General features: G+C 44.5%; 1 protein-coding gene across 1 annotated transcript in view; it reads right to left on the bottom strand.

Annotated features, from left to right (window-relative positions):
• Positions 1 to 25,740, bottom strand: part of CTNNBL1 (catenin beta like 1) — a 55,582-nt gene that overhangs the window by 4,143 nt on the left and 25,699 nt on the right. Inside the window, exons 11-15 of the mRNA XM_055813812.1 lie at positions 20,012 to 20,193; positions 9,586 to 9,683; positions 8,406 to 8,486; positions 2,225 to 2,362; positions 1,536 to 1,608 (exon numbers count right to left, since the gene is read on the bottom strand). Of these exons, the coding sequence (XP_055669787.1) occupies positions 1,536 to 1,608; positions 2,225 to 2,362; positions 8,406 to 8,486; positions 9,586 to 9,683; positions 20,012 to 20,193 (572 nt within the window). The remainder of the gene's footprint in view (positions 1 to 1,535; positions 1,609 to 2,224; positions 2,363 to 8,405; positions 8,487 to 9,585; positions 9,684 to 20,011; positions 20,194 to 25,740) is intronic.

Here is a 25,740-nt window from a genome sequence, read left to right as displayed (position 1 = left end):
ATTAACAAGCCACGTGTGGCCTCTTCAGGCAGAGAAAACGTTACTGCTGAGAGTACTGAACCTACTGTACAATCCACAGCTTGCAAGACATGATAAAACCACTGAAGAAGTTTCACAATGCAAGTCACTGTCTGTGAAAGAAAGAATCAGATGAAATTTTAATGCAGCTGCCCACCAATTCATCTTGGTATGTAAATCAACAAACCAAAGATATGAACGTGAGGTGTGTAAATACAGCGAGGTGTGCAGACGAATCCCTTGGGCACCCTTGGCCTGGGTCAAGCATGAGAATCTGAAAGTGGGTGAGAGCCAGGCTCTAAGCTGGAAATGGACAGTTGGGAGGCAGGCACTGTCAAGTATCATAATTAACATCAGCAAAGATATCCTATCCAGTCCCCCCTGTTCATCAGCAGGCATTAACTGGCACTTGCTGGCAAAGGACAAGGGCCAAAGAGATTGCCTATACCTGCAGGTAATCTCACACAGTCGCAAAATCACTCTTAATTTCATCATACCAGCCATCCTTCTGATCCCCCTTCTTTCCTGCATACAGGAAGGAAGAAAACCAACAGGATCTGCAAGAAAAAAGCTGCCTGTACTGGCCAGTGATGAGGGGGCTGAGGGGGCAGAAACAGTCAGGAGAACATCGTTGTTACTGCCAAAGAAAGCAGAGACACGGAAACAACACAACCCATAGCCCAGCACCCCAGAGTTGCTGCCAGCCTTCCTTTCTCTCCAGAAAAGAGACTTCTTACCCCTCACCAAAAACAGCACAGCCCCTCAGGAGCAGAGACGTCCTGCACAACCCTCTGCTAAATAAGGAGGCATCTGTGGTGGGCAGCAGATTACCAGCTGCTCCAGCTAAGCTTTGCAGCTCAGAGGGGGCCGTGGGGAGAGTCTGAGCCCTGTCTTCCTCCCCAGTTCAATTGGCTGCTTCTGCTGAAGGACAGCAGGCTACAGCTGAGAGCCACAGCTCAAATAAGCATTGCTCTAATTCAACATAAGCATTAAAAATAACAAGCAGTACTTTAAAACTGGGATTGCAAATAACAACAGCTACGTTTTAAAGCTACAGAGGATACTTTAATGCTATAATCCATATTAATCTGACGCTAAGAACAAGACAAATACACCATGGATACTAATATGGTGCAGATGGTAAAGTGCAGGGCCATGTTAATGAAAGATGAGACTCCACTATTCTTCCCTCTAGCATGCATATACACTTCTCTTAAATATTTACTCTAGTGTTAATGTTAGCAGCGAGTTCCAGCCAGTCTGCAGCTGATGGCAGCATGAAAACGGATGTGCTGTTCCATGACAGCAGCCAACACCAAGTGTCCTAACTCCGAGGTAAAGCACACCTCTCATCAGGGTGATTCTAGCCTTGCCCAGATCTCAGAACACTACTCAACTGCTGCCTGAAGGTGCTCATGAAGTCAAGGAGAATTACATGTGAAGGCTCGTTCTGCAAAGCAATGACCAAGCCATCCCTGGTAGAGATGAGACACATGCACAGGAATATCTCAACTCACCCTTTAGGATGTGTCGAACGATTTTAATGGAGCTGCCTCTCATGTTCAGAATCTGATGGACTCTCTGACGAATCTGATGTAGGATAGGAAAGAGAAGAAAGTAGTCTTCAATACAACACAAAACCATGCATAACCCCACTTTTTCCCATTTTGAGGGAAGAGCAGAAACCCTGAACACCACAAAACCCACCTCAGGCTTGCTAGCCCACAGTCTCAGAGCACCTACTCAGAAACGTTCAGGAAGGCATGTGGCACGGGTACAAGTAACCACATACAATATTCACAAACCCCACTGTATTCACACCAGCAGAGATGCAGCATTTTTCACAAATCAAGAAAAGTCACTTGTTGTAGCCTGTGCCTTTGTGAGACCTTCTGAGAGAACCTCTCCTTCCACTACTCTCTCAGCATGGCATAAACAGGGCCTTTCATTTCAAACTGTGACCTCGCTCATGGCAGACTGTATGAATTCAGTGACAACGATCAGCTTCTCTACCCACTAATGCCCTCCTAACTGCTATAACTTAATGAAGCTATATGGGCACAAGTGCAATAAGCAGGAGGTTTCCTCCCAACAAAGGGATTAAAGGTAAGATTACTCAGTAAGGCAGTATTTGCAAGGATTTAGTGTCCTGTTTGTATCATGGATGTAAACACAGATGATCTGCCAACCTTGTATATAGCTTTACCTGGGGAACATTGGCATTACAGATCTCTGCCATGATGTAACAAATGAGCTGTAGAACAAAGAGACCGGCATCCAGGCGACGGAGATAGAATTCATCTTCCATGTCATCATCTATTATCTCTCCCCGACGCACCATGTCCTGTAAAGCAACACAAAGAAAAGGTGCGATGACTGCCTCTCAAAGTAATTCTCATTAGCGTTGGCAAAATATTGGTGATATTTGCAGTTTTTTAAGAAACACTTTGTTCCCCAAAACGTTCCATATATTTCTCACCAAATAAGTACTTTTAATAATTCATTTAAATTTACAAAACATTTCATTTCGTTTTGAACAAGGTTTTGCCTTTCCTGGTTGTGAAGTGTGGTCATCTGCAAATTAAAATTTTGATTTAAACATACAACTTACATTTCTAAATTGAGCGATTAAAGACTGTGAATATGAAACAAACCTGTGTATCTATTATTTATAAGTTCTTTGTCAAAATGTAACGAAAAACCTGCGCTTTTACTGGCCATTTGAGGGTGCTGTTAAGCAGTGCAGAACATTACTCCAGCAGCTGTAAAGACCTATCAGGTTTCCAACTTCATTAGTGACCGATGAATGAGAAACCAGGTCCAACAATCCTGCACAAGTACAGTGTTTCCATGTCCAGCCTTGTTCTTCCAGCTTCATTTGTCAGTGATACTGAGGGGGCAAAACCCCAGCCGGGGTCTGTTAGCAGAAGACCACTGGCTCCCATGGGAATGCCGACAGTTCATTTTTCCTCTGCACAGAACGGTGTTTCACTAGCGAGACCTGCCCAAAGGCAGAACACAAGAGGCCATTCCACTCGTCTTGTTCAGACAGAGCATCTTCTTCAAAGCACTTGCAAAGGCAGCCTGCAATAAGCTCAGAGAGCGTCCCCCTGAGAAAGGCTGGCCATGTCTGCCGCTGGACCTGCTGCCCATTTTCACGGAGACCGACAGGCCGAAATAACTGATCGCATGTGCGACCCTTTGCATTTTGGGGTTTGGTTTTTGGTTTTGTTCTTAAATAAAGGAAGCAGCTTGTCAGACCTCGCTGGCTCACTGCAGCTTGTGTGATTTATTATGCAGCCGTCTGGCAGGTGGGCACATACCAGCGCAGCAATATTTTCTCATTAGAGCCATCACCAGTGAGAGCACTGTACCTGGAACGCTCAACAAGAAGCGCTTCCTCAGGGTGCGCAGGCGCCAGGCAAACACAAGCAAGGTCACCAGCACCAAAGCTGATACAGGCTACCAAATTTCCCTGATTTATCAAGCCAAGTCCTTGCATCTAATTGTAAGTAGGGTCCTTTAGGCACATGAAGGAAAATTAACCCCATGCACTTCTCACTGGAGAGAGCATGACGGATGTTCGCCATATAGAAATCTGAACAAGTGACTTCGAAGTACAGCTGTTTACCACCACCTCCTGAAAGTGAGAGAGGAAAGCACAGGTAATGAAATACTTCTCCTTTCCTCTTAGAAATCTAGTTTGCCAGTGAAAGACCAAGTTCAGATTAAAAACCAATGCCGAGTTACCAATGCCATAAGGTCAATTGTTTTGGCTATGCTCCAGGATGCTTTAGCATCAGCTCCTGCAGACTCCAGCATTTGCACAACTGTAATTTACTTCAGGTTCTCAAAATGATGGGCACAGGCATGACTGGGCAAAGCTTGCATGCAAGCTCTTGCCAGTAAAAGAAAAATCCAACTGTGCACAAGGAGTGACTTTCCTCACCCTATACCCTTGCCAAATTGCAGGAATCTCATCAAATCTGGTCTCTAAAGCTAAGCAATGCTGAGTCTGGCTAGCAAGAGATTGGAATACTGACTGAAATCTCAAAAAAAAAAAAAGATTCAAAAAAGATGGCAAGCACTCATTCCTGAGCTACCGCTTACCCTCCTCACGGTACACAAGCTTATTGGCTACTCTTCTCAACAGTGCTAAATTCCTGAACAGAAAGATATCCACGGGCCAGGATTTTGAATCTCCAGAGCGGGAAACAAAGACCATGTCTGTTCTGTATTCTGATCCAAGCATGGCGATCACAGGAGCTGAATCCAGACAACTGCTGTCTTGATTACACAGAGAAGGCAACAGTTACAACAGGCCCTCTCGACAGAGAAGCAAGATTATTTTGTGCCAGTAAATTAAGCAGGTATTAATTAGAAGACAAGTACAGTTTTAAGGTACTTTTTCACAGTCTTTCTTTTGAAAATCACAACTACCCTTTAAATGCTAATCTGCCTCCCAGTACAGTACCGAATAGCCACCTTTCCACTTTGTCTCTCTTTCAAAGCTGTCAAGTGACTAACCTCCAAATGAGCACTCAGATGCCATTTCTAATCTGCCAGCAATACGTACTGAGATGCCCCTCGCTGATGGGAGAAGACAGCAATAAGATGGGCTTCTGTGAAGCTAAAATGAGCTTCTCTCACACTAATGAGCCAGGACTGACAGGCCTCAAGGTGTCAAGACTCAAAACCTAGACACAATGGATCTGCCAATGCGATACAGAAGATCACATCTGCTCCACGTAGTCACTGGAGTAGGGCCCAAAAGATTCTCCACATCCTTCTCCTCCCTTACCTATCGTTCACCTTCCCCAGCACATGCAACAAGGCTGGGCAGAGCCGAAGGGATCCTGGTTTTACTTCCTTACTGGGTGGGACAGTGAGGCCAGTCCAGGTGGTCAGAGGAGGTGGCTCTGAACGGCCATGCACGAAAACAACTCTCACAACTTGTCTCTTACAGCAAGTACAGACTCTTGCCCCTCCCTGGCAATGGGGTAAGTGATGCAAGCCACGCTCAGGAGGTGCTTTCAGACCACTGGCTAATAGCAAAGCTCAGAGTCATCACTGAGCCCTTGGTCCAAAAGGATATGCAGGAGACAAGAGACTGACGCTTGCAACAGGAGAGGGGCAAGCAGAAGTCATGGGTGAAATCACACCATTGTAACCAGGACTGTCCAGGACCATCTGCTTTCAGCTCACAGCTCTGATGATAATTTCCCCAGAAGCCTCTTTCATGTGCAGAGGCTGCAGAAGTCATGGTCTCTTCGGCAGACCGACCACCACATTCCTTGAAACACAGAATGGTTAGGAGTGAGCCCTAGCCAGGCACAGACTCTGCTGCCAGCACGCATCCAGGTCATACCAAGGTGACCAAGAAGCTCTCAGAACCACACAAGAAACCATCAGAGCCCTCTGCTGTGGGAAGGACTTTGTTCATTTCTGCCTTATAAGCAGAAACACGCTTGAATTTCTGTAAATTGAGCCACCAGTCTGCAAGGGCTGAAAAGCTCACTGCGATTGCTGCAAAGCAAACCACTGCTTCTGAGTCAGGAGAAACACAGCAGCAGCTCCTGCAAAAGCAGGAGCTCAACTTCAGCAGCATGAAGCAGAAGCCATGTTAGGACAGTCATCTAGAAAGACCCACTCGTCTCAGCAAGAAAGTTCAAATCTTACCTCAGCTTGCTGGCCATTTGCTGGCAAAGCTCACCACACCGGCAGCGCGAATACAGCCACACTCGCAACGCGCACGCCCTCCCACGAACACGGCTGCACGCTTGCACTTGCCCTAACACCGCCCCTGCCAGGACACTACGTCCTGCCCTCAGTGCCACGCCAGGCAATTCAGTCCTTCTAAACCAAGCTGGAAGGATGGGGTAATACAAATTCCTATTTCAGTTAGCCCAATCTGTGGGCCTTGCTCTCATGCTAGGAGTTCCACCTCTTCCTTTCAAAGGATGGAATGACTTAACTGTAGCACAATTAGCATGTAATTTGTAAGTCATTATAGTGCAAAGTGTCTGGTGAGAATATTTTATCGAATAAACCTGCTGAGCATAATTTTCTGTGGAACTATAAAAATATTAAACCATCTCCTGTCTTTTCCTACCATCTTTAGAGATCACTAAGGCTATTGTTGCCACCTGTAATTGTACCTCATTTCAGAGGTAGTTAAAAGCCACAGGATTTTGCACAATTTCCTACAGAACGAATTAAAGAATTTGAGCAGGGGGCAAGATATTTCTAAGTTTCATTAACTAAAAAACTCTAAGAAAAGTGCTAAGACAGGCATCAGGTGTTGGAGACAAATGCTCACATGGACTTTGCTGCTGGTTTTCAGATGGCAATTAGGGTAATCACTACCAAAACCAGGACAAGATAAAACGTCAGGTATGATACACTCAGTCATTCCTTGCCTAATCAGGTTTTCACTTCTTGTAATTCAAGACTTACACCAGCATACTCTGTCCATCAGACTTGGATCTCGCTCTCACCAGTATAAGCTCAGCCTGTAAAACATCATCAGGTATCACTTTTCTTTGCGGCAGGGAGAAAGGCAGGGACCTATATACCATATTTTTGGGGTACTATGTCCTCTACTGCAAGAGGAATGTCAAAAGCCCCCAAGCGACAGAGCACAGTTTCTGAGGTGTTCATGCCATCCACTTCAATGATTCATGTGCCACAACTAGAAACATTAAAGTGCTCCATAAATCCTGTCACAGCCAGAGAATGCTGTGATTTGACAGACAGAATTTGCCTACTTCTGCGTGGGGAAAATGCTCCAGACGCTTCAGATCTCAGGAGACCGTGTCCCACTGACCATTTGAGGATACTACAAAACAAAGCAAACTATAATTCCAAGAACGTTCCAAGCTAGGAATGACCCTCAACATCATATTTCATACACGTTGTGCCCAACACATTGCACTTATGAGATGTTTCTGCCAAATCCTGTTATTAGTTCTAATAGAAGTGAAGAACTGAGATCCATTTAATTCCAGTCGCTTCAGCCTATAGACCCTGCACCAGGGCAAAAGCACAGTGGCCTTCTGGATATAGAAGGAAAACCTGAGGTTCTTTGGTTTCTCCTCTCTTGTGCATCAGTAGACACGAATGGGTTAATACTATTAATTAAAGAGCTTCTACACAAGCTTCTTCACACTCAAATTCCCTTCACCCCTGCACTGTGCTGGCTGTTTGCTACAGGTGTTAACATTTGCAGATTGCTTCAGGATCTTTTTGGATAAAGGGCACATACACTTGCTCTGTGTGTTGCGTTGAAGGTCTCTGGATAGCAGCTGCCAATACACCGCAAGACTTCAGCCAGAAAAATCCATTCTGTTTTTTGAGTCCTAAATCCCACACACCAACACTGAAATGTAAAGAATAAATTTCTTGCTCTGTTCTGAGAAGGATGAACGGAGTGTGGAGGGATAGCAGGAAAGGGTAAATGCTGTTTTTCTTCAGGCCACCGTTCATTTGTGAAGCTGCAGCTGCCCATATGGAGCCTGAACGCTGGCAGCAAAAGCCACTCCATTCATCACTCACCCCCGTGCCTTTTTGAGCAGCAGCAGCGCTCCAATGCCCTCGGAATGTTTGCCAGTGCCCAGAGAAGCGGCCTTGGCAGTGGGCAGACAGCTGTTTGTCGGAGCCTGGCGGGGGGCTGCAGCCCGTGGCACGCTGAGCTCACCCGTGTGCAGGGACAGCGGCTGCAGTGATTACTCTCCGTCAGTGCTAATCAATCTCACACCCTCTTCAGTGCTGATACAGATAATCTTGTGGGAAGCTGGCCAAGCTCGCTAACAGCTCTGCAAGCTGCTTCCTGACTCCAACAGCTCGTTCTCTTTCAGAAAGTCTGTTCCAGCTTCAGTTCCAAGAAAGTACTGTGCGGTACCAAGGCTCATGTCATTCAAACGATTCACTGCTGGTGTGCAGAGAGTACACACGCCTTTGGCTGCAGCCTCATCTAACTAATCAAAATAGACGCTTTCTTGCAGCTGATCAGAACTCTAAAGACCAGGGTAGGAGGCCTCGCACATTATCATGTAATTGTCTCTCTGCATTTCACTTACTCTCCATCTGCCAAACCAAGCAAGATTGCAGCCAAGCAAAAGTGAAGACAAATTGAAGCACGGACTTGGGGCCTCCTCATAAAATTCACGCTAAGAAAAGGCCAGAACACTTGCTGCACGGAAGTTCTCGGCCCATTTTATCTAAGGTTAACTGGAAGCTGGAGAACAGGGCAACAAGAATTAAGAGGTAACAGCACAAGTACGAGGGCACAACTCAGAAGAGTGACCTGGCTGAGCCAGAAGTTCTGTACAGATGACACGTGCAGAGGTATTATAGACATGAGCTGGCAAAACGTAAGCAATACATACATGTTTCTCTCCATCAATCTTCTTATCAGCTGCCTGCATTGCATCCAGGTACTTAAAATACAGTTCCATCAGCCTATCAACCTGCAAGTGAAGAAGAGAGAGACCTAAGCAAGAAAAAAGAACAATGAAATCATCTTTAATCCTTCATGCTATTTTGTTTTCCTCCCAGCTGCAGTCTTCCCAGAGAAACAGGCAATTCTGTCACTCACAGGAAGGAATACATTACAGAGGGATGGTACAAGTGTTGGTTGGATGAGCACGCTGAGTCTGCAGGCATTTGAATGTAATCCCGTATGACAATATGGTCTCGTCAGCTCCAGCTAAAAGGCAGCAAAGAGACACGTGTCCCTTGCTCGCTCACTTGCTCTCCTGCGTTGTGGTTCTCCAGTTCCCCTGGTTTCTTCAGCAGACCTTTCTGCCTACGCTGTATGCAGCCAAGCTTATGTTAAATGTAAAGCTTATCAGACATGTTACAGCTCTCCTGCCTTCCTCTGAACTGCGTTAGGCAACTGAGAGTCTATCTAGTAATGGGAAATTTTCCACAATTGGTAGAACAGTATGAAAAACACCTTTAAGACACACTAATGAGGAATACTAAGAAACTAGCATTTCCCCAATGGTAAAATTTACAAATTCCTTGGGATTCCTGGTTTGCAAAATCTGCTGTTTCTGTTTTACAGCTGTTTGATCTATCCACCACCATGTAAATATTTTGGAAATCATTTCCCAAAGTAAACACCACCAAAGTGGCACGTTTTAGGAGAGCAATGGGGAATGTTAGATGTGTACTATAGCAATTTCTAAATTCTCTGCAAAAAGAGTTTCACTAGAAAAAACAGCACCTTTCCACACTGGTCTCAGAAAGCCAGCACAACGTCATACCACACTATGGTCAGGCTTCAACAAAGACATACAACCCAGACTGAGAACCGCTACTACCATGTGCAGGAGCACCAGAAAGCAAGAGCACATGTGATGTGGCAGGCCAAGCACTACAGGCATTTCCAGTTTGTAGATAACACAAATGAGAGAACAATGGCCTGTGAGAGCACAAGCCTCTGTAGGCAGGTGCAGAGGCAGCTTTGCAGTAACCTAGCTAGCACACACAGGCATCTGGCTGTTATCAAGTACCGTCCCAGCCTGGCAGCCCAGAGGCTGCAGACACAGACTCAGCACTCACCTTCTCACTGTCATTTTCTGTGAATTTATTCAGTAACCGTGTCCTCTGCTGCCCTCTCAGGTTTCGCAGAAGGGAGGCCAGGATGGAACAGACATGTTCTACAGATACAAAATGAGAATTGCATGCTGAGATCAGGAACAGGAGCTTATTTTCTCTATAACATGGCATTACATTTACTACTAGCACTCCAGCATGTAGCTGTTGATAAGCGGAACCCTGGTTCTTTCTCATCAGTGGTGGGAGAAGGCAGAGCGGCAGCAGGCGCAGCAAGCCATGTTTGCAGGGAGCACAGACAGCTTCTCGCCCATTGCAGCCCAGCTTACTAGGTCTCCTCGGGCTCTGCAGCACTGCTCCTGCTACGCTGATCCTGCTTTTCCTTGGTGACCTGAAAAAAGCACCTTACATAAAGCACAAGTTCTGCTCCAGCGTACCTCCCCAGGCTGGCACGCCTGCCTAGCCGCACACACACTCCTTCTGACACCCTTCATCACAGCTCAAGGCACAGCACGCTGCCTCCTCCCTTGGGGTGACAAGGAAACCTGGCCAAAGCCAGCACTGTCGCTCAAATGACCTTCAAGGTTACCAAAGAGGGGTCAGCTATTGAAACAGGAGAGCTTGAGAAAGAAATAACTGTGCCAGCATGCAGCCCCTGCAGAGACTTAAAGGGTATTAGCTAGAGGAAAAAATCCTCAAACAAACTGCTTTTATTTACAGAAAATCCTGTGGAATGAATACGAATGTGCCACAACAAACAAGGAACGACCAAATAAACGTGTTCTACAGTCTTCTCAATTGCGCTTAGGGGTCATATTTTACAGCGCAAACCTTAGAGCCAAGTAAAAAGTCAACACTGCAAGCACACAAGACGACACCTGTGTTAACGTCCAGCCATGCTCTGAAAGGTGATCGAACCGAGTGCCTCGAACCCACAGCTGTGCCGGCCGTCTCCTGAGGAGCAGTGCTTTGAGGGCTTCTGCAGGAACACGGCTGTCCCTTGGTGGGAGACCACCAAAGGAGGTCCCAAAAGGTCGCGGGGCACTGCCGCTTGCACATCTTTCAGAAGCTCTTCCTGAGCCCAGGTCCCAGCACCCCCCCAGATGCCATCCCTCGCCAACGCCATGCACAAAGTGGGGCTCAGAACAGGACCTCGAGCTCTTTGCTCCTTGAGGGACAGCAAGCAACACGATCTTCTCCAAAAGCACACTTTTTCCACATAGGGTGCCATATGCTTCTTTAACCACTAACATTTGGCTGCGCCAGACTTCAGTGAAGTACAATAACAGTGCTTCTCTGTGTCTTTGTTTCCTCAGTAGGATTCATCAGTTTTATGTGCAATTTATATACTCTCTCTATAAAACCATATTGGTTTGAAACATTTCAAGTCAAGCTCTCAAGTAACAATTCTCATGCTCTGGCTCTTTCTCATTTTGCTCATGAGTAGTTTCCAGGGGGAGGGTCCACCTCACCCCCATGTGAGGAGAGGGAAGGAGCCAGGGAAGCTGTCTGCCTTCTTTTTCTTGCAGAAGGGAAGTAGAGCGGCCACACACTGCAATTCCGCACCCTGGTATCACAGCAGATGCAGAGATACAGATCATTTGCAAAATGTATGCCAAGACCAGAAATGATGGTGGTGGTGGTATCGAAGGGTATATGGTTTTAATACAGGGGAAAAACCCCCAAGCACAACAGCACGAAGCAAATGAGAGGTACGAGTCTCTCTCCCTTGCCAAATCATTTGGTATTACTTACTGCCTATGGGTCTGCATTAAGCACAGACCTTAAGTTTTAGATATCTCAATATATTCAAAACTATAACATCTCCAAGATGTCCTTGCTGTAATCTTGCTGATAAAGACTGATGAAAAGTAACAGCCATACGTATTTCCTCACCCATGGTGGTGGGGAGAGAAGGGGCGCCAAGATTTGTTATTTTCAGAGAGGAAAATGCAATGTGCAGAGGAAAAGGATCATCACTTTATTGCCATCAAACCACTTTAACATGCATTTCCACAGCGCTGCCTAGCCTGGAGCCACAAGAAGCCTTGATCGATTGCACCAGCGTATAAAGAACAAGCAAACCCGACATATTTGCAGGGAGCTTCTGCGCTACCTGCCAGCTTACGCGGCCATGGAAAGGCGAGGTCACACAGGCTGCTTGTCCAAGTTGTGTCTGCCCTCTCTGCAGCGCAGATTATCTGCATGCTACATACGGGCAGCAAACTGAAGAAGCTGTACACATGCACGCACACCCCCCATTTCATTAGCTACTTATAAATGTAGCTTCCTTAGAAACAGATTTCTGCCCGAGGTGGTGTCAATTTTTCATGTACCAAAGAGATTGGGAGAGCTGCTGGCAGGAGGAGCAGGGGAGATAACAGGTTTATCAGGTGGCCAGCACCGTGTGGCTGCTCTGTCATTTTGACAGGATAACGTGGGGGTGAAGGATGGCTCTGGGTATGTCAGTGCACACTCTCGCTGCAGAGAAACAGTTATTCCACAAAAAGCAACACCAAATTAAGTGTCTACATCAAAAAAATATTGTAAACCTCTGAAGTCCCTGCAAGATCCTGTTTTCCTAAGGTGAAAAAAATACAACAAAATGAAGACTTTTTTTTATATAAATATCTATCCCAACAGATGCTTTGCTGTTTTAGAAAGAAGACAGCATTCTGTATTTCACACTACTTATTCCCAAACCTTCTTTTTGTGGAAGCATTTAGAAGTGTTGACAGAGTATTTTAGTAGTAATATTCTCACCAATAATATACCTTCATTGCTTTATTTCAATATTCCTTTACTAGGAAATGTTATTTTAACCATCTTTTTTGCTTTGGTGCTCATATGCAGATATTTATCCATTTTATTGATAAAATCTTTAAAATTACTGAGAAGTCTAAAGGAGCTGACGCAGGCTTTTTAAGAATGAGGTTATTCTTTCAACACATCACTGCAGAAAATCCAGGAAATACTTACCTGGTCAAAGTGTTCAAAAAAATATTTTACAGGAATATTTCTGAACTACCTAAACTTTTTTTGATCAGCTTCTGGGGGTGGGAGGAAGCACATGTTTCATGTTCCCCCCTAAAAATCACAATTACGTTATAATGCAACTCCTGGCCCAATAAACACCAACATCCATGTGCAAGGACACCAGCCAAAATCAGGGAAAATCTTGGGTAAGAGAAGTGCTACAGGGTAAGTGGCTGAATCCATTATTTAACAGGTTAAAGCATTTACACAAGCAATCAGAAGCCAGAGGTGTTAACCTGGGAGTGAAGGCTCCTGCAGATGTGGGGGTCTCGCCACATTCCCACAGACTGCACCAATACATCTCTCACATAACAAAATTTTAAAAACCCGTAATCACAATATTTGCTCCAGATCGGATCTTCTTTGGAAAAATTATTAGTAGCTGGTGCTGTTCTGGGTCCTCAGAAAGCAAAACCTGCAGCTACCCAGCTTTGATCTCAGCTGACAAAGAGAGGCCACAAGCTGCACATCACCCTCAGGCGATGCCTCGGGCAGCCTGCCTGTCTCTGAATATTTTGGGAACTTCTCAATAATCATGTCAACACTCAGCCAAAGTCCACATCACATGCACAAAGAGCTTCATTGTCAGGGAAGGCAAGAGACAAGGCCAGAGGCAGAAGTTGCTACCTAGCCTCTGTTTCCAAGAACAACTAAATATGTTTCCTTTGAAAAGCAAACAGCAAAATGAGCCACGCTCAGCACCACCAAGGTCCCTTTAACGAAACAAGTCATCAGCTGGCAGGTAGGATGCATCAAGAACAACTTTCTTCATATAAACATCCCAGAATCTCACAATTTCATGGATATGGGAAGACAGAGGCCTCTTTCTTATAAGCAGATCATGCTGCTTTCTGCCCCATCAAGTGGCTTACCCACCGCTCCCCCCGATGCCGCCGCTGCAGTGCAGCGTGCCCTGCCAGCCAAGTCCCTGGTTCCAGGCAGGTCACACTGCGTGTGCTCACCCAGCTGCATCAAAGTCCTGCTTAGACCAAGATCACCAGGGCTTTCAGGAGCCTTTCCCTCTCCAGACAGGCACGAAGACTTCAGAATGCAAGCAGTGTTTAAAACACCCTAATTAGATCGATCTTGACTTCAGCTGCGGCGTGTTGGAATACAGATTAATCTATTCCATGGCTGGCACTGGCAGCTGCAACAGCAGGAGGTCCTGTCAAATCAAGCCGTAACATTACACTCCTCTGCCTTTATTATTCCCAGCCCCCCCACCCCCCCCCTTTTTTTTTTTTTTGTACATTTCATTATAACAGACATCTGCCTAGCAGGGGAGGAAGCTCAAGCACGCACCCCTGCAACACTGATGCAGAGAAGGCAAGCATCCTCCCCGAGGAAGAGGAAGGCGTGCTTCAGGGTGCAGGGGGACAGCAGCCATGAGGTGGGCAAGAGGATATTCTGGTGAACCAGCAGAACACATACAAGACAGAAGGCTCTTAAATAAACTCTCTTAAGATTAAGTTGTTGTTTCTAATTAGGAGCAGGAAAATACCAGGGAGGGAAAATAAAAAAAAAGTCATCTCTTTCAGAAACTTCTACCCTTCCTACACAACGTTTGTTTGGAAACCTGGACAAAGCCCCTGGCACATCCCAAGGGCCAGTAAGTCCCTGGCTCCAGCAGTGAGAACTCTCACGCTGCCAAAACACCCCAGGACCAGGTGTACTATTCACCAAGCCTAAAACCACAGCAGAAAAGGAGTGCTGGGAGGTGTCCTGGAGTTTCTCCTCTGCACAGCTTTCGTATGCATATGAAATGCATTCAGCTGGGCGCTTTGCAGTGCAGTCACGGAAGACTGACCACTCTGCACCCCCATAGTGTTCTGGTTTGTTACAGGATTACAGGTGGTACCAGGGACGTGCTATTCCAGTGGTGTAGCATCTCATAAGCTTACCTGTTTTCACAAGCATTAATCATCTGCATTTTAAAAGAGTAACCCACTCAAGCATCACAGTATTATGCCAAGAAAAATCTTATCTTAAAATACTGCCAACAGTAAGAAATACCGATTTCACTGATGAGTAAAGTGAGGCCTGGAAAGGTTGAAAAAGCTCCTCACACAACGCCCCTGGTGAGCTGGAATCCAGCCATCACACTGAATGTAAAACAAAATTATTTCTATTGACTGAGAAAGTTTATTTTTGTCATGTTCTTGTAACAAAGAATGCTAACTTTAATTGAGATAAATCTAACACTGTACTCAGCATCATGGCTCATTCAAATAACAAATTCCTGTCACATTCTAGAGGGCTGATGGTAAAATAACAAATTGGCATAATAAAGTTCTGTTTAAACAGACTGATGTCTTCCCTAGGTATTCACTTAGAAGACCACCAGATGAAAAATATTTTCTGCTGGCTGACAGAGGGTGTTCAGTTAATAAAGATAACTTTTTATCAGGCTGTTTTTCTGTTGCTGCCTTCATGTTTCCATGCCCAGGGAACTTAGTTCCACAGCAGATACTCATTCCAAGGGTTTTGCTGCCTTTCAGTGTATGCTACAAAGGAGTAAGAGCTTATTTACTAAGAAATAAGAGGCTGCTATATTTGTTTGTTTCAAGGAAGTGTATAGCGAGTACTTCTAAAAGAGGATTCCTTATTTTTAGAGGGTGAACAGGTAACAAAAGCACAGTGATAGGAATTCTCATTTCAAAATTGGCTGAACTAATCCTCAGGTTATCAGATTAAGCATTCCTAAGTAAAACTGACATCTAAGTCAAGAGAAGGCATTTAAAATGAAGATGAATTGGACAAACTTAATTGTATCATTCATGAGACTCTACAAGTGAGCAAAAGTAGACTGCAAATAACTGTCCTGAGAAAGAGCTGAAGAATATACAGGCTATCAAGCAAGCTACAATTGCTTCACTACAGATTCCCTAATTCGGAAGGAATTTGTGTTTTCTCCATTTTTAGCTCACCGAGACTGTTAAACAATTTCCAGTTAGCTCCAACACCTCGACTCAACTGCTGCTGCAGGAAGCCCAGTACCAAGAGCCGCTGCACCCTTAGGGATAGTGAAGACAAGCTGAGGCTCAGCTCTGCAACAGAAGAGTTTTCAGAACACAGACATTCATACAGCAATCCCCACATTTCAAAATTCACAATACAAAGCATTATTTCAAATCTTACCCTACATTTATGCCAAGAACCACCCAAAGCCAAACTCCCCTTCTGTGCCTGCAATCACACACACTAGACCCTTGCCCCTCTGCCCTCCCAGCTCAGTTCCACTGAAGCCACGAGGCAGCCGGTCTCCCCTCAGGGTGCCCCATCAGAACACATGAACACAGCAGATTTCACCCTTTTATATATGTAATGTAGCCCCCGGTCTCAGACTGACCAAGAGCGTATTTCCTCCACAATTTGGCCTTTACTTTTCTACCAATGCTCATTATAGGTAGGCTATATTATACTACCTTGTGTTACTTACTGTATTGATAAGCCACAACAAAAGGCTACAGCCAAGCTACATCGTGTTGTACCTCGTACATGGTGCTCAGTCACTGAGTAGACGCCCCTCTGGGTGACACCACCAGAGGGATCACAATCCTTAATCAGGAAGATTGCAGGGAGCAATCACAAAACCACACACCGAGCATCTAGTGGAATTAAATGCATTTCTGCAGTAATGATTGTCACTAATTCTCCACCTCCCAGAAACTGCCTCATCCACCCTTCCATCCGCTCCACATAATTCCAAGCAGCCTGTCAGACAGACCCCAGAATGCCATTCAACAACTTCACAACAGAACCATACCCAGGACACACTACCTTCTACAATGACAGGCTCGTTCTCGGTAAGGCTGGCTAACCCAGCTGGATACTCACAAGCATTCTGACCTCACAGACATGGGAAAACCAAGCCGTTTCTGTCTTCAACTGCAAAACACTTCTGTTTTGAGTTGCTTCACTGCCTCAGAAAAAGGCAAATTGCTTCAAATGAGATTTTTATCCCAAACCTAATACCCTCAGAAGTACATCATGATCTGTACAAAGTCAGGCAAAATTCAAGTGTAGATAATGTACAGGCTCACATCATCCATAAAGATGGTTAAGAAATTTTCCCTTTTTTCTTCCTAATTACATGGTGTATATAAAGCATAAATATGTGCAGTTGGATTTAAGTTGTTCACAGGCTCCCTAGAGTAAAATAATTTTTAAACACTGACAGTGTTTAAAATGTAGCTAACCAGCACTGACACCTTTATGCTAGCTTTTAAAAACAGAGAGAAATACATTACAGAAAAGTTATTTTTATCAGATTTTATTTGGATTATAAATTTCTGTAATAAATAAAAGCTCACCAAGTCATGTTGAGATTTTTTTTCACCAGGGCATTTATTATTTTGTCACATTCAGAACACCGCCTTCAAGACAATAAAATAAGCATTATTTTACAGACTCTTTCTTACGTAAAAAGCAACGCTACTATAAAATAAAGACAAGGGGAGTATTTCCCTGCCACTATCAAGACGCATACAAAAGATTTTGTGCTTTAAAGATGGAGCATTGGTTGCCCAATGAGAAGAGTGTCTCTGCAGCTAACTGCAGCTAAAGCATCCTTGAGGCCCAGCCGGCACCAGTACATGCAGACTTCTGCAGCTGCAGACACAGGGATGCCCAGGGCAGGCAGCAGAGGTAGAGCCTCAGTGGGCAAATGCTTCTGGCAGAGCTGGTTGGTACCTTGCTCAGAGCTGGAGCATTTTAGCAGGGCTGTCCTTTAAGCAGTTGTAATTAAACCTGCAGCCTAATAGCCCATTAAGAATTTCATCTTTTGCAGCACAACCACAAGTGTCTGTCCCGACGCAGTCTCAATGGCATTACAGGGAATGCATGCACAGCGCAGCTCCTTAGAGCTGCTTTTTAATAAATACTGATGCCTCTGCTACAAAGCCATTCTAGTTAATCCTTTAAAGGAAAATGTTCCTCCATTTGACATACACATGAATGCTCTCCTAGCAGAAGAGGATCATTCTAATTAATTTTTAATATTTTTTTAAGAGTTTGAACACAAGAGAAAGTTTTTACAAGAAAAGATGACAAGAGAGGACTGCATATTAGCATTCTTTTTGATAAATAAACAAAGAGATATGCAGAAACAAGCGTGTTCCTAGGATCAACACAGCACAGAGGGCATCAATTCTCAGTCACGTTAGACTTGCACTGTTTCCTTCGAAACCAGCAGGCACCAAGGAGTTTTTGCAGTATTGGCAGCCGACCATCAACCAGCAGTGCCCCTGAGCACAGAGTAATTACTGTATTGCTGGTGTAACATTTGGCAAAGTAAAAACATATACTATGCTGCTTATACACGTGTCAGGACAATGGCTGTGACAGGCTCCAAGGGAACCCCTGTTAAACATCTCAATTAACTCCCATCTTTAGAAATTCAGTAACTTACCTGCCCAGCGATGCAAAACAAAGAAAATTGGACTTACCACCACAGTGGTTTAGGGAGACTTTATTTTAATAAAACTGATTTCTGGACTCATCTTAACATCCTCCATTTCTTCTGAATATTAATGCGATGGAGGTATAATACAAGACTGTTTGCACAGATCACTCCATTTTCTTGAGGGCAGATTTGCTTTTTTCTCCTGTGACAGAAATAGTTAGGAACTGACCCCGTTTGGGCTTTCCAGACTGCTACCTAATCCTCACAGTAGCCAAGATTGCACACAGATGTCATCTTCAGTCTCAAGACGAAGCAGATGAGACTGAGATTAACTCACTTTCCCAAACTGAAAAATTAAGTCAATGACATGAGCCACAGATCCAGATCTCTACTCAGAACCTTGTATTCTAGCTTGAGGTTTCTCTTGGTAGGAATTAAAACCACCTTGTTTTCATACTGCAAATGAAGATTTCAAAACATCCCCTAAATCCATCATCTAAGAGCAACTGCAGTCTCCACAATTTTACTACATAAACCCAGGAACACATGACAGCATTTTTTGCTCACCATTATCTACCCACGACAAGCAACACAATACAAGACAGATAAGGCAGCTGAAATTGGCAGCCTGTGTGTAAATCATTCCAGTGGCTGGTGCTGGGCTGCAGGTAAGCCCCTTCTCTCCACCTGCGCTAGGAAAGGAGCCTTGGCAACGCCTGCATACACAGCCCACAGCGCTGCCAGCTCCTGCTTCGACCCACCCTCCAGCCTCAGACCCACCACCTCCGAGGCATAGAGCCCACTGCTGCAGCTATTGCAGCCTAAGCGTGCCTTGCCAAGCCACCACCTTTGTTAAGGGCATTGTCATCTTCTAATGTTGGTGCTCTAGGACGAATGTAGTTACCAGCCCACCAGCAGCACAGTTTTCAAGAAGAAAACAGCTGCTTGCTCATTTTGCCTCTCCTCTTCCTCACCACCCTGTCCTCTGGAAGGAGGAAGACAAGTAGACGCCCACTGAGCTGCCCCTAGCTCTGCAGCTCTTCCAGAAAAAGGGGCTGTTCAGCCCCAGCCAGTGCCTCAGCCCGGTGCCCGACAAGGTCTGCCCGAGGCAGCACCTCCCTGCCTTTGCTTTGGAGAACACTGGCATGCTTGGTTCCACTTGAGTTGCGAGGACAGGACGAAAGCAGGATATTTGGGTTTAGAGCTCCCATTTTGATGCTGTTCCCTCCCATCTCACCTTGTTTGCTGCAAGAGTTAAGGATGGGTACTAGGCAAGCCTGAGACCCATTCACACCTCTTCAGCTTTTGACTCTATTCACCCTTTAAAGAACAGAGATGAGTAACGAACTGGCACAAAACTTCAAGCACCACTGGCAGCATTTAAAGTTTGTTGCAAGACATAGACAATTATCAACAAAATGGAAAAGGTAATGCTACCAGAAGCAGGTGGGACCGATCCGAGATGCAGTTCAGCATAAGGTCCTGCAGTAATACTCCACAGTAGATTCCTATTAAAGCAGACTTTTCCAGGGAAGGGAAGGCGGGGGGTGGTGGGGAGAAGAAAAAAAAAAGCAACTTCAAAAGCATGCACTTTCTTTCTGCAATGCTTTATGTTCATCGAGTCATACTTCAGTGCTCAGAGCCATGAAAACACTGCTTTTGAGGTGACTTTTGTAGTTGCTTCATCACTCTCTTCAAAAGAGTTTTGCATCAGAGTCAGAGCTTCAAACAACAGACCCAAAAAAGGTAAGATAACTTATTAACAGCACGTGAAATGGAATCATCAGGAACTGCTAACACCAAGACAAGCAGGGCAAGTGTGTCATCAACAGTTAACCTGCGAGAGGGAGCAGGCAGGCTGCCTGCACCCAAAGCTGCAGGAGCCCTGGAAAGCCCTGGTGATGTGCCACTCCCTCTCACTGCAGTACTTTTCAGCCACTTGCATCCATTCACCCGCTCTAGGACATTAAGAAAGATCTGGGAGCACGCTACCTTCATGTTCTTTTTCAGTTGTTCCAACTTTCTTTATCTTTTTGGGTGATTTCATGAAGAGAGGAAAGATGGTCCTCAGACCAAGGATATCAACAAACTTGTGACAGTTGTCTGTGCCCTCTGGTCCAATCATGGCATGGTCCAGTACCTTCAGGGCACTGCTGCGGGAAATCTTCTTCTCTCTGTGGAAAGAAACACACCAGTTAAATTTTTCAGGGACACAAGGAGCTTTGGACCACACTGCTTTAAAGAGACGGCACAAAAAGGGAAATTAATATGACAAGGAAAGTATGAAGAGTCTGAGCACAAGGTCTACGCAAGTTTTTCTTCACAAAGCCAAAACAATGTATTAAGAAATACTCTTTTCAAAACTGTGGTTGAGAGTATTCTCTTGGTTATTTCTTTTTTTAACGTCTTTTATTTCTTTTTATTTCCTATTTTCTTTTTATTTCATTTTATAATTTTATTGTTATGGGTTTATTTTCTTACTTTTTATTTCTCAGCTATTGAAGAAGTTATTTCTTCAGCATCTTACAAATGCTAGAAAAAAATAGCAGGGGAGACTGGGTTGGGTACACAAGGCAAACACTGTCACACCAAAAAGATTAGGATTTAGATCTAGCAATAATTCAACTTAATAAAGGACTACGTTTAGTACACATAGCTTGGTGGTCAGCTATAATGAAGAAAACCCTGTCTCCAGAAATCACATTTGGAAGGATGCAGATAGTTTCTGGGCTATTCTGTTTTAAGGTGAGTTCAGAATGCTGATGCTGGTAACTCAAACTGATAACACACAGATGGTCTGAAAATTATCTCCAGAAGTCCTGTGTCTCTCAAACCAGAAACAGAGGGATTTGTAATTCATCCAGGGAAAGATGTAAAATATCCTGCGAGACATGAACTACAAAAGTGGTCACTAATACAGCCCATAAAACCAACAGACCAGGTAAACATCAGCAGGAGCTAACGTGAGGTGAAGAACAAGAAAGCGTCCCCAAAAGCCAGGCCAGTCAGCCCAGGAGGACATTTCCCCCACGGCAGGATGGTCACAAGCCCCACCACCTTCCACTCCAAGTGCATGGCAACCTCCTCTGACTTCTCTAAGAGAATTTATCGTCTAACAAATACATAGCTACATGCACATATAAAAATAAATCCCCCCCAGAAACAAGCTGTGCTTTTCCCCTGGAGAGATGATGAGACAACAGTTCTCCTCGGACACACAAGTTGCTCCACATTACCATACGGCACTCAGATATTATTGCAGACCTGGAATAAGGATCTATAAAGTTTAGGAAAGCACTGACACAGTTCAGCTCCCTCCTCCTTCCCCCTGTGCAGGCAGCAGCACTCACGCTGCCCTCACACACCCCTGCCAAGCCCAGCAGTGCAGCAGCAGCCTGCCCACCTGCAAACAGCGCCTGCTGAGCCACCTGGACCTCACGTCCATCAGCAGGGTCTTCTCCTCCAGGGCTTCTTGAAGCCCAAGCTCCAGAGAGCTGTGGGAAACGCCTTCTCTTCAGAGATGAAACTTCATGAATCCATACCAACATGCAAACTCAAAACCTATGTATTAACACCGTAGCCTAGAAGAAAGTTACTTTGCCCAGTGCAGCCACGGATGCTTCCAACGGACACAAAGCAGTTGTTGAAAGCACCACGTGCAGCTGGGATCTGGTGCAGCAGCAAGTTCTACCCACAAGTGAAGAGCAGTGCAGGAAGGTGGCTCAACTCCCCCACCTCGCCTCTACAGGGAGCTAAAAATAAAAGACTTCTTAGGACAGACAATATAAGAAATGTTTTCAGGGGAAGTAATTGCATATTGATCAGCATTTAGGAAGGCTGCACAGAGCTGATCTCTGGAATATTCATTGGGTTTAAGTTCAGGCTTTTAGAGATCAATAGCTGCTTGACTGGACTGTCTAGAGTTGATTTTATTTGAAATATTTATTCTGCCAGAGGGCAAGCAGTTTATCTTAGTCTCATCTGTGCTTACTGAGGTAACTTTTAGCTGTACACTAATTCAAAGACTAGCATACATGAGTATCGCCAAATAGGGAGTGACCTCAGTCTTCACAGGGAACTCTGAATTACAACTTTATTTGCTAATCATTGTTTTCCTCCTTTTAATACTTTTACATCTGAGAGAATTCTTTCAGTGCATTTATTATTTCAAAAAGAAGAGCTGCTAACATTACGTGGACTTTCCACACTCACATAACACAATTTCCTTCTAAAATACTAGCAAAAGCAGAATTCTAGATTTCCGGGAAATATGCTGCATAAAATGGTTCTGTTTAATTAACCAGAAGATTTAGTAAAGAGACAGTCTAAGCTTCCATAGGGTCATTAGGAACAGCAGGACAAGAAAACATAAAAGGATTTTAATAACTGTAAAAAATATACCCTGAAATAGCTATAGTCAACCTTTAGGGAGCCGTACAGAAGTGTCCATTTTCACCTTGTTTTTGCTGTACAGGAGCAAATGCTTTTTTGAGGGTCACGAAATGCCACTGAATAGCTGCAGAATAGAAAACTGTGCCGCCCAAGTGATGCATGTTTCCCTAAGCTCCCTTTGCGGCATTTGTCTATGTGCATACACGTGCACCTTCAGTTAATAACTGGGAAAGCCACATGTCATTTTTCCTATGCAACAGAGAATCTTCTTGACAGATCCCCTGGGAACTGAGTGGCTGCATCTCCTCCAAACCTTAACACAATTTTACAGCAAAAGCAATAAGCTTCCTGTCAGTGCGCGCAAGGGAACTGACATTACAAGCCTGTTTTTCTCTCTTTTGGCTTTGTAAGGTAAACTGCATTTAGGTTACCAAGGCAAGGTTGAGGGACTGCGTACTAAAAAGTGCTTCCTGACCTAAAAAAAAAAATGGAATTTAACTCTATGTGACATTTACAGACTTTCCACTGGTGGCTACTGCCTTGGTAAACCATCTTTTTTTTGATAAAGACAGTCCACAAAATAAACAAGCCTTCATTGCTGCAGAGATGCAAATCAAACAATTATATATACACGTGCTCTCATCCTACTTCAAAACTTCTGACTTTGTTTCTGCTGTCCTTCCCAATCCGGTCTTCTCCCAGGCCCCTCTGCACACCTCCCACATACCTGCTCGGTGAAGCTCCGCTCCCATGGCCAACTGCAAGCCCGAGACCACAACACCAGGTCCAGGGCACAGCCTGCTATGGACACGCACGTAATACACATAAGCCACGCTGTACTCATTTTCAGGTGTTACCACTGTCTCCCCATAAACTGGTAGAAGCTCACACAATACACCGTCTTTCGCTGTCGGCCACACATTTTAAGGCTCAGCATAACAGAAAATAGTCCTGTTTTCATTACTGTCTACAGGAATCTCTTCAGCACGTTAAATGCTCAGCTGAAAGACACTACACCTTCCTGCAGGTCTGTGTGCATGACCATTACTAACAGAACAACTTGGCTAGATGTATCGGGCAGCACTACATACAGAATGCTACGTTCCCTAAGACAGTAATGGAGATTCAAGCCTGATATCTTTATTCTCACACAGCTTATCTATCTCACATCATGTCAATAAACTTTCACCTTTGCTTATTTGTCCTTTCATCTGCACAGACTACAGTACAATGATTAACCGCCTTCAGAGTAAAACCAAAAAATAACAGATCTCTCCTCCCAGTCTTCAGAGGACACTGACAGGAGAGAAAAATATTCTGTCTTGTTTCTGGGCGAGGTGGTCAATCACAACTGAATGGCATTTCTATTTTTTGTTGTTTGTCACGAAGGTATCAATAGGATACAGAAGTACAATACTCCCATGCAGCACTCTAGATCACAATTCTCAGGGTTCACTCCCTATTTACAGTGCTAGCCTGCAGTTACCAAAGCAGTACTGTCCAAGAAAAACTGAGCACCTGTAAGAACTTTTAAGCGTACAACAAGAGAAGTCCCAATGATAACAGGTTAACGGAATTAATAGCCGTTTAATATCTTCTGGATAATAATACATATATAAAAAACGTACAAGCAAGCGAACACTAAAACCTTGCAGTGTCAGTTCTCAGATGTTTTGCTTTGTTTGGTAGTTTGAAAGCTACAGAAACGTGCTCTATTTTCCTCACCAAAGCACTAAGTCCAGTGGACCCCCTTCTACCTTCAAAAGCAAGTACCCTGCCATGGCAGCAGCTGAGCATGTCCAAAGCTCTTCCTTATAATAAGCCACCCTCTTCCCACATCCATTCCCTAATTCTCATCAGACAAACCAATGCTTTTACCTTAATCATCTCTTATGCTCTCTACAAAGCTTGTGACTCTAATGTCATTCATTCTTTTACTACTTACTACTGACAAAGCACCAAAACACAGAACCCAGTAAGCTGGTTTTCAAGAGGTGCCAAGAGACAGCAGTTTAGCACCACGTTCCTGCACTTCTGAAGATCTGAGTTAGCTACTTAACACATACACAGTCGCCTCTGTGTTATGCATACCAGAAGCAAGCTTGTAATACCAATAAGGAAACACCACACCTACCAAAAATAAACACTTCAGGACAGCGTTGCAGCTCTGACCCAGCCAGCCAGTCTGAAGTATGGAAGTACCTTTAGGCATGTGCCGAGCATCACCAATTTCACATGGTTTAGGTTACATGCATGATTACCTGTGTCAGAATCCTGAGGTTTCATTCATTAGGAGTATTAAGACAAAAAAAAAAAATTGTGTATAGGAATGAACTGACATGTCAACACGGATAGCGTGAAGTACTAAGAAAAGTGGTTGGCAGCTCATCAAATGAGGAGAAAATAGAATCAGCAATAAAAGTACCAGCTTAACACTTTCAACTCCAGTCTGAAGACATAATTGGAAACAAGAAGTTTACTCTCTGTCCAGCTGGGTGCTGCTCTCTCTAAATGAGATTTGCAGTGTAGGACAAGTCAGGGCCCGAAGGGAGCTGGTCTGGGGATAACAGTCAGCTATCAACTCACCTGGCTGTTTGAGGAAATCGTAAAAACAACTTCCAACTCTTCTCTACTTATCTGAGCTACATAAGAAAAATTAAAAAAAACTCGTAAAATAATCAGCTGTCAGTATAGTCCATGCTCATGGACAGTAGTTACACTAGTTTCTAGAAAATACTCTGTGAATTGTTACTTTTTTTCCATTGCCACTTTACCAGTTCCCATTCAGCCTGTAGTTAGGTTCCTAAGCATCAAAAGACTGAGGTCTTGGAAACTTCTTCCATTAGACATAGCTACTGCTATTAGTTAAGTCATGCTCTGTCCCTTCTAACCCCTTCACAACTACTGGGAGGGGCAGGGGGAAATGCATCCAGGGAGAAATTTTCCTCATCGTAATTTTCCAGCTGGGATCCTGGTGCAGAGAGTAGCAAACAGTAGAGTCCAAAAATGGGAAAAAAGCTATTAAAAATCCAAACACCAAGTCCCACCCACACGGCACAAGAACTCCAAGTAATCAGTTCTGCAAGGCTAGCTTAGCAGCTTAGTATTCGAGGCAGAGGGAGGCTTCCCTCTCATTCTTAGTTTTGGAGCTTTTCTTTAATTAGCCTCAGGAAAACCCAGTGCTCCTATCTGAATAATCCACATTTGGTTGAATCCATCATTTCTTGTTGGCATTTGCTAACCAGCCCCTGCACACAGCCTAGCATACCAGGGAAAGCCAGACAGAGCCCCACTGCACCCAGTTCTGGGGTCTGGGGGAAGGCACTCAG

Source organism: Falco peregrinus, chromosome 9 (assembly GCF_023634155.1).
Source record: "Falco peregrinus isolate bFalPer1 chromosome 9, bFalPer1.pri, whole genome shotgun sequence".
NCBI classification, from domain to species: Eukaryota; Metazoa; Chordata; class Aves; order Falconiformes; family Falconidae; genus Falco; species Falco peregrinus.
Note: the sequence above shows the minus strand (reverse complement) of the source record. Positions and strands in the feature narration are given on the sequence as shown.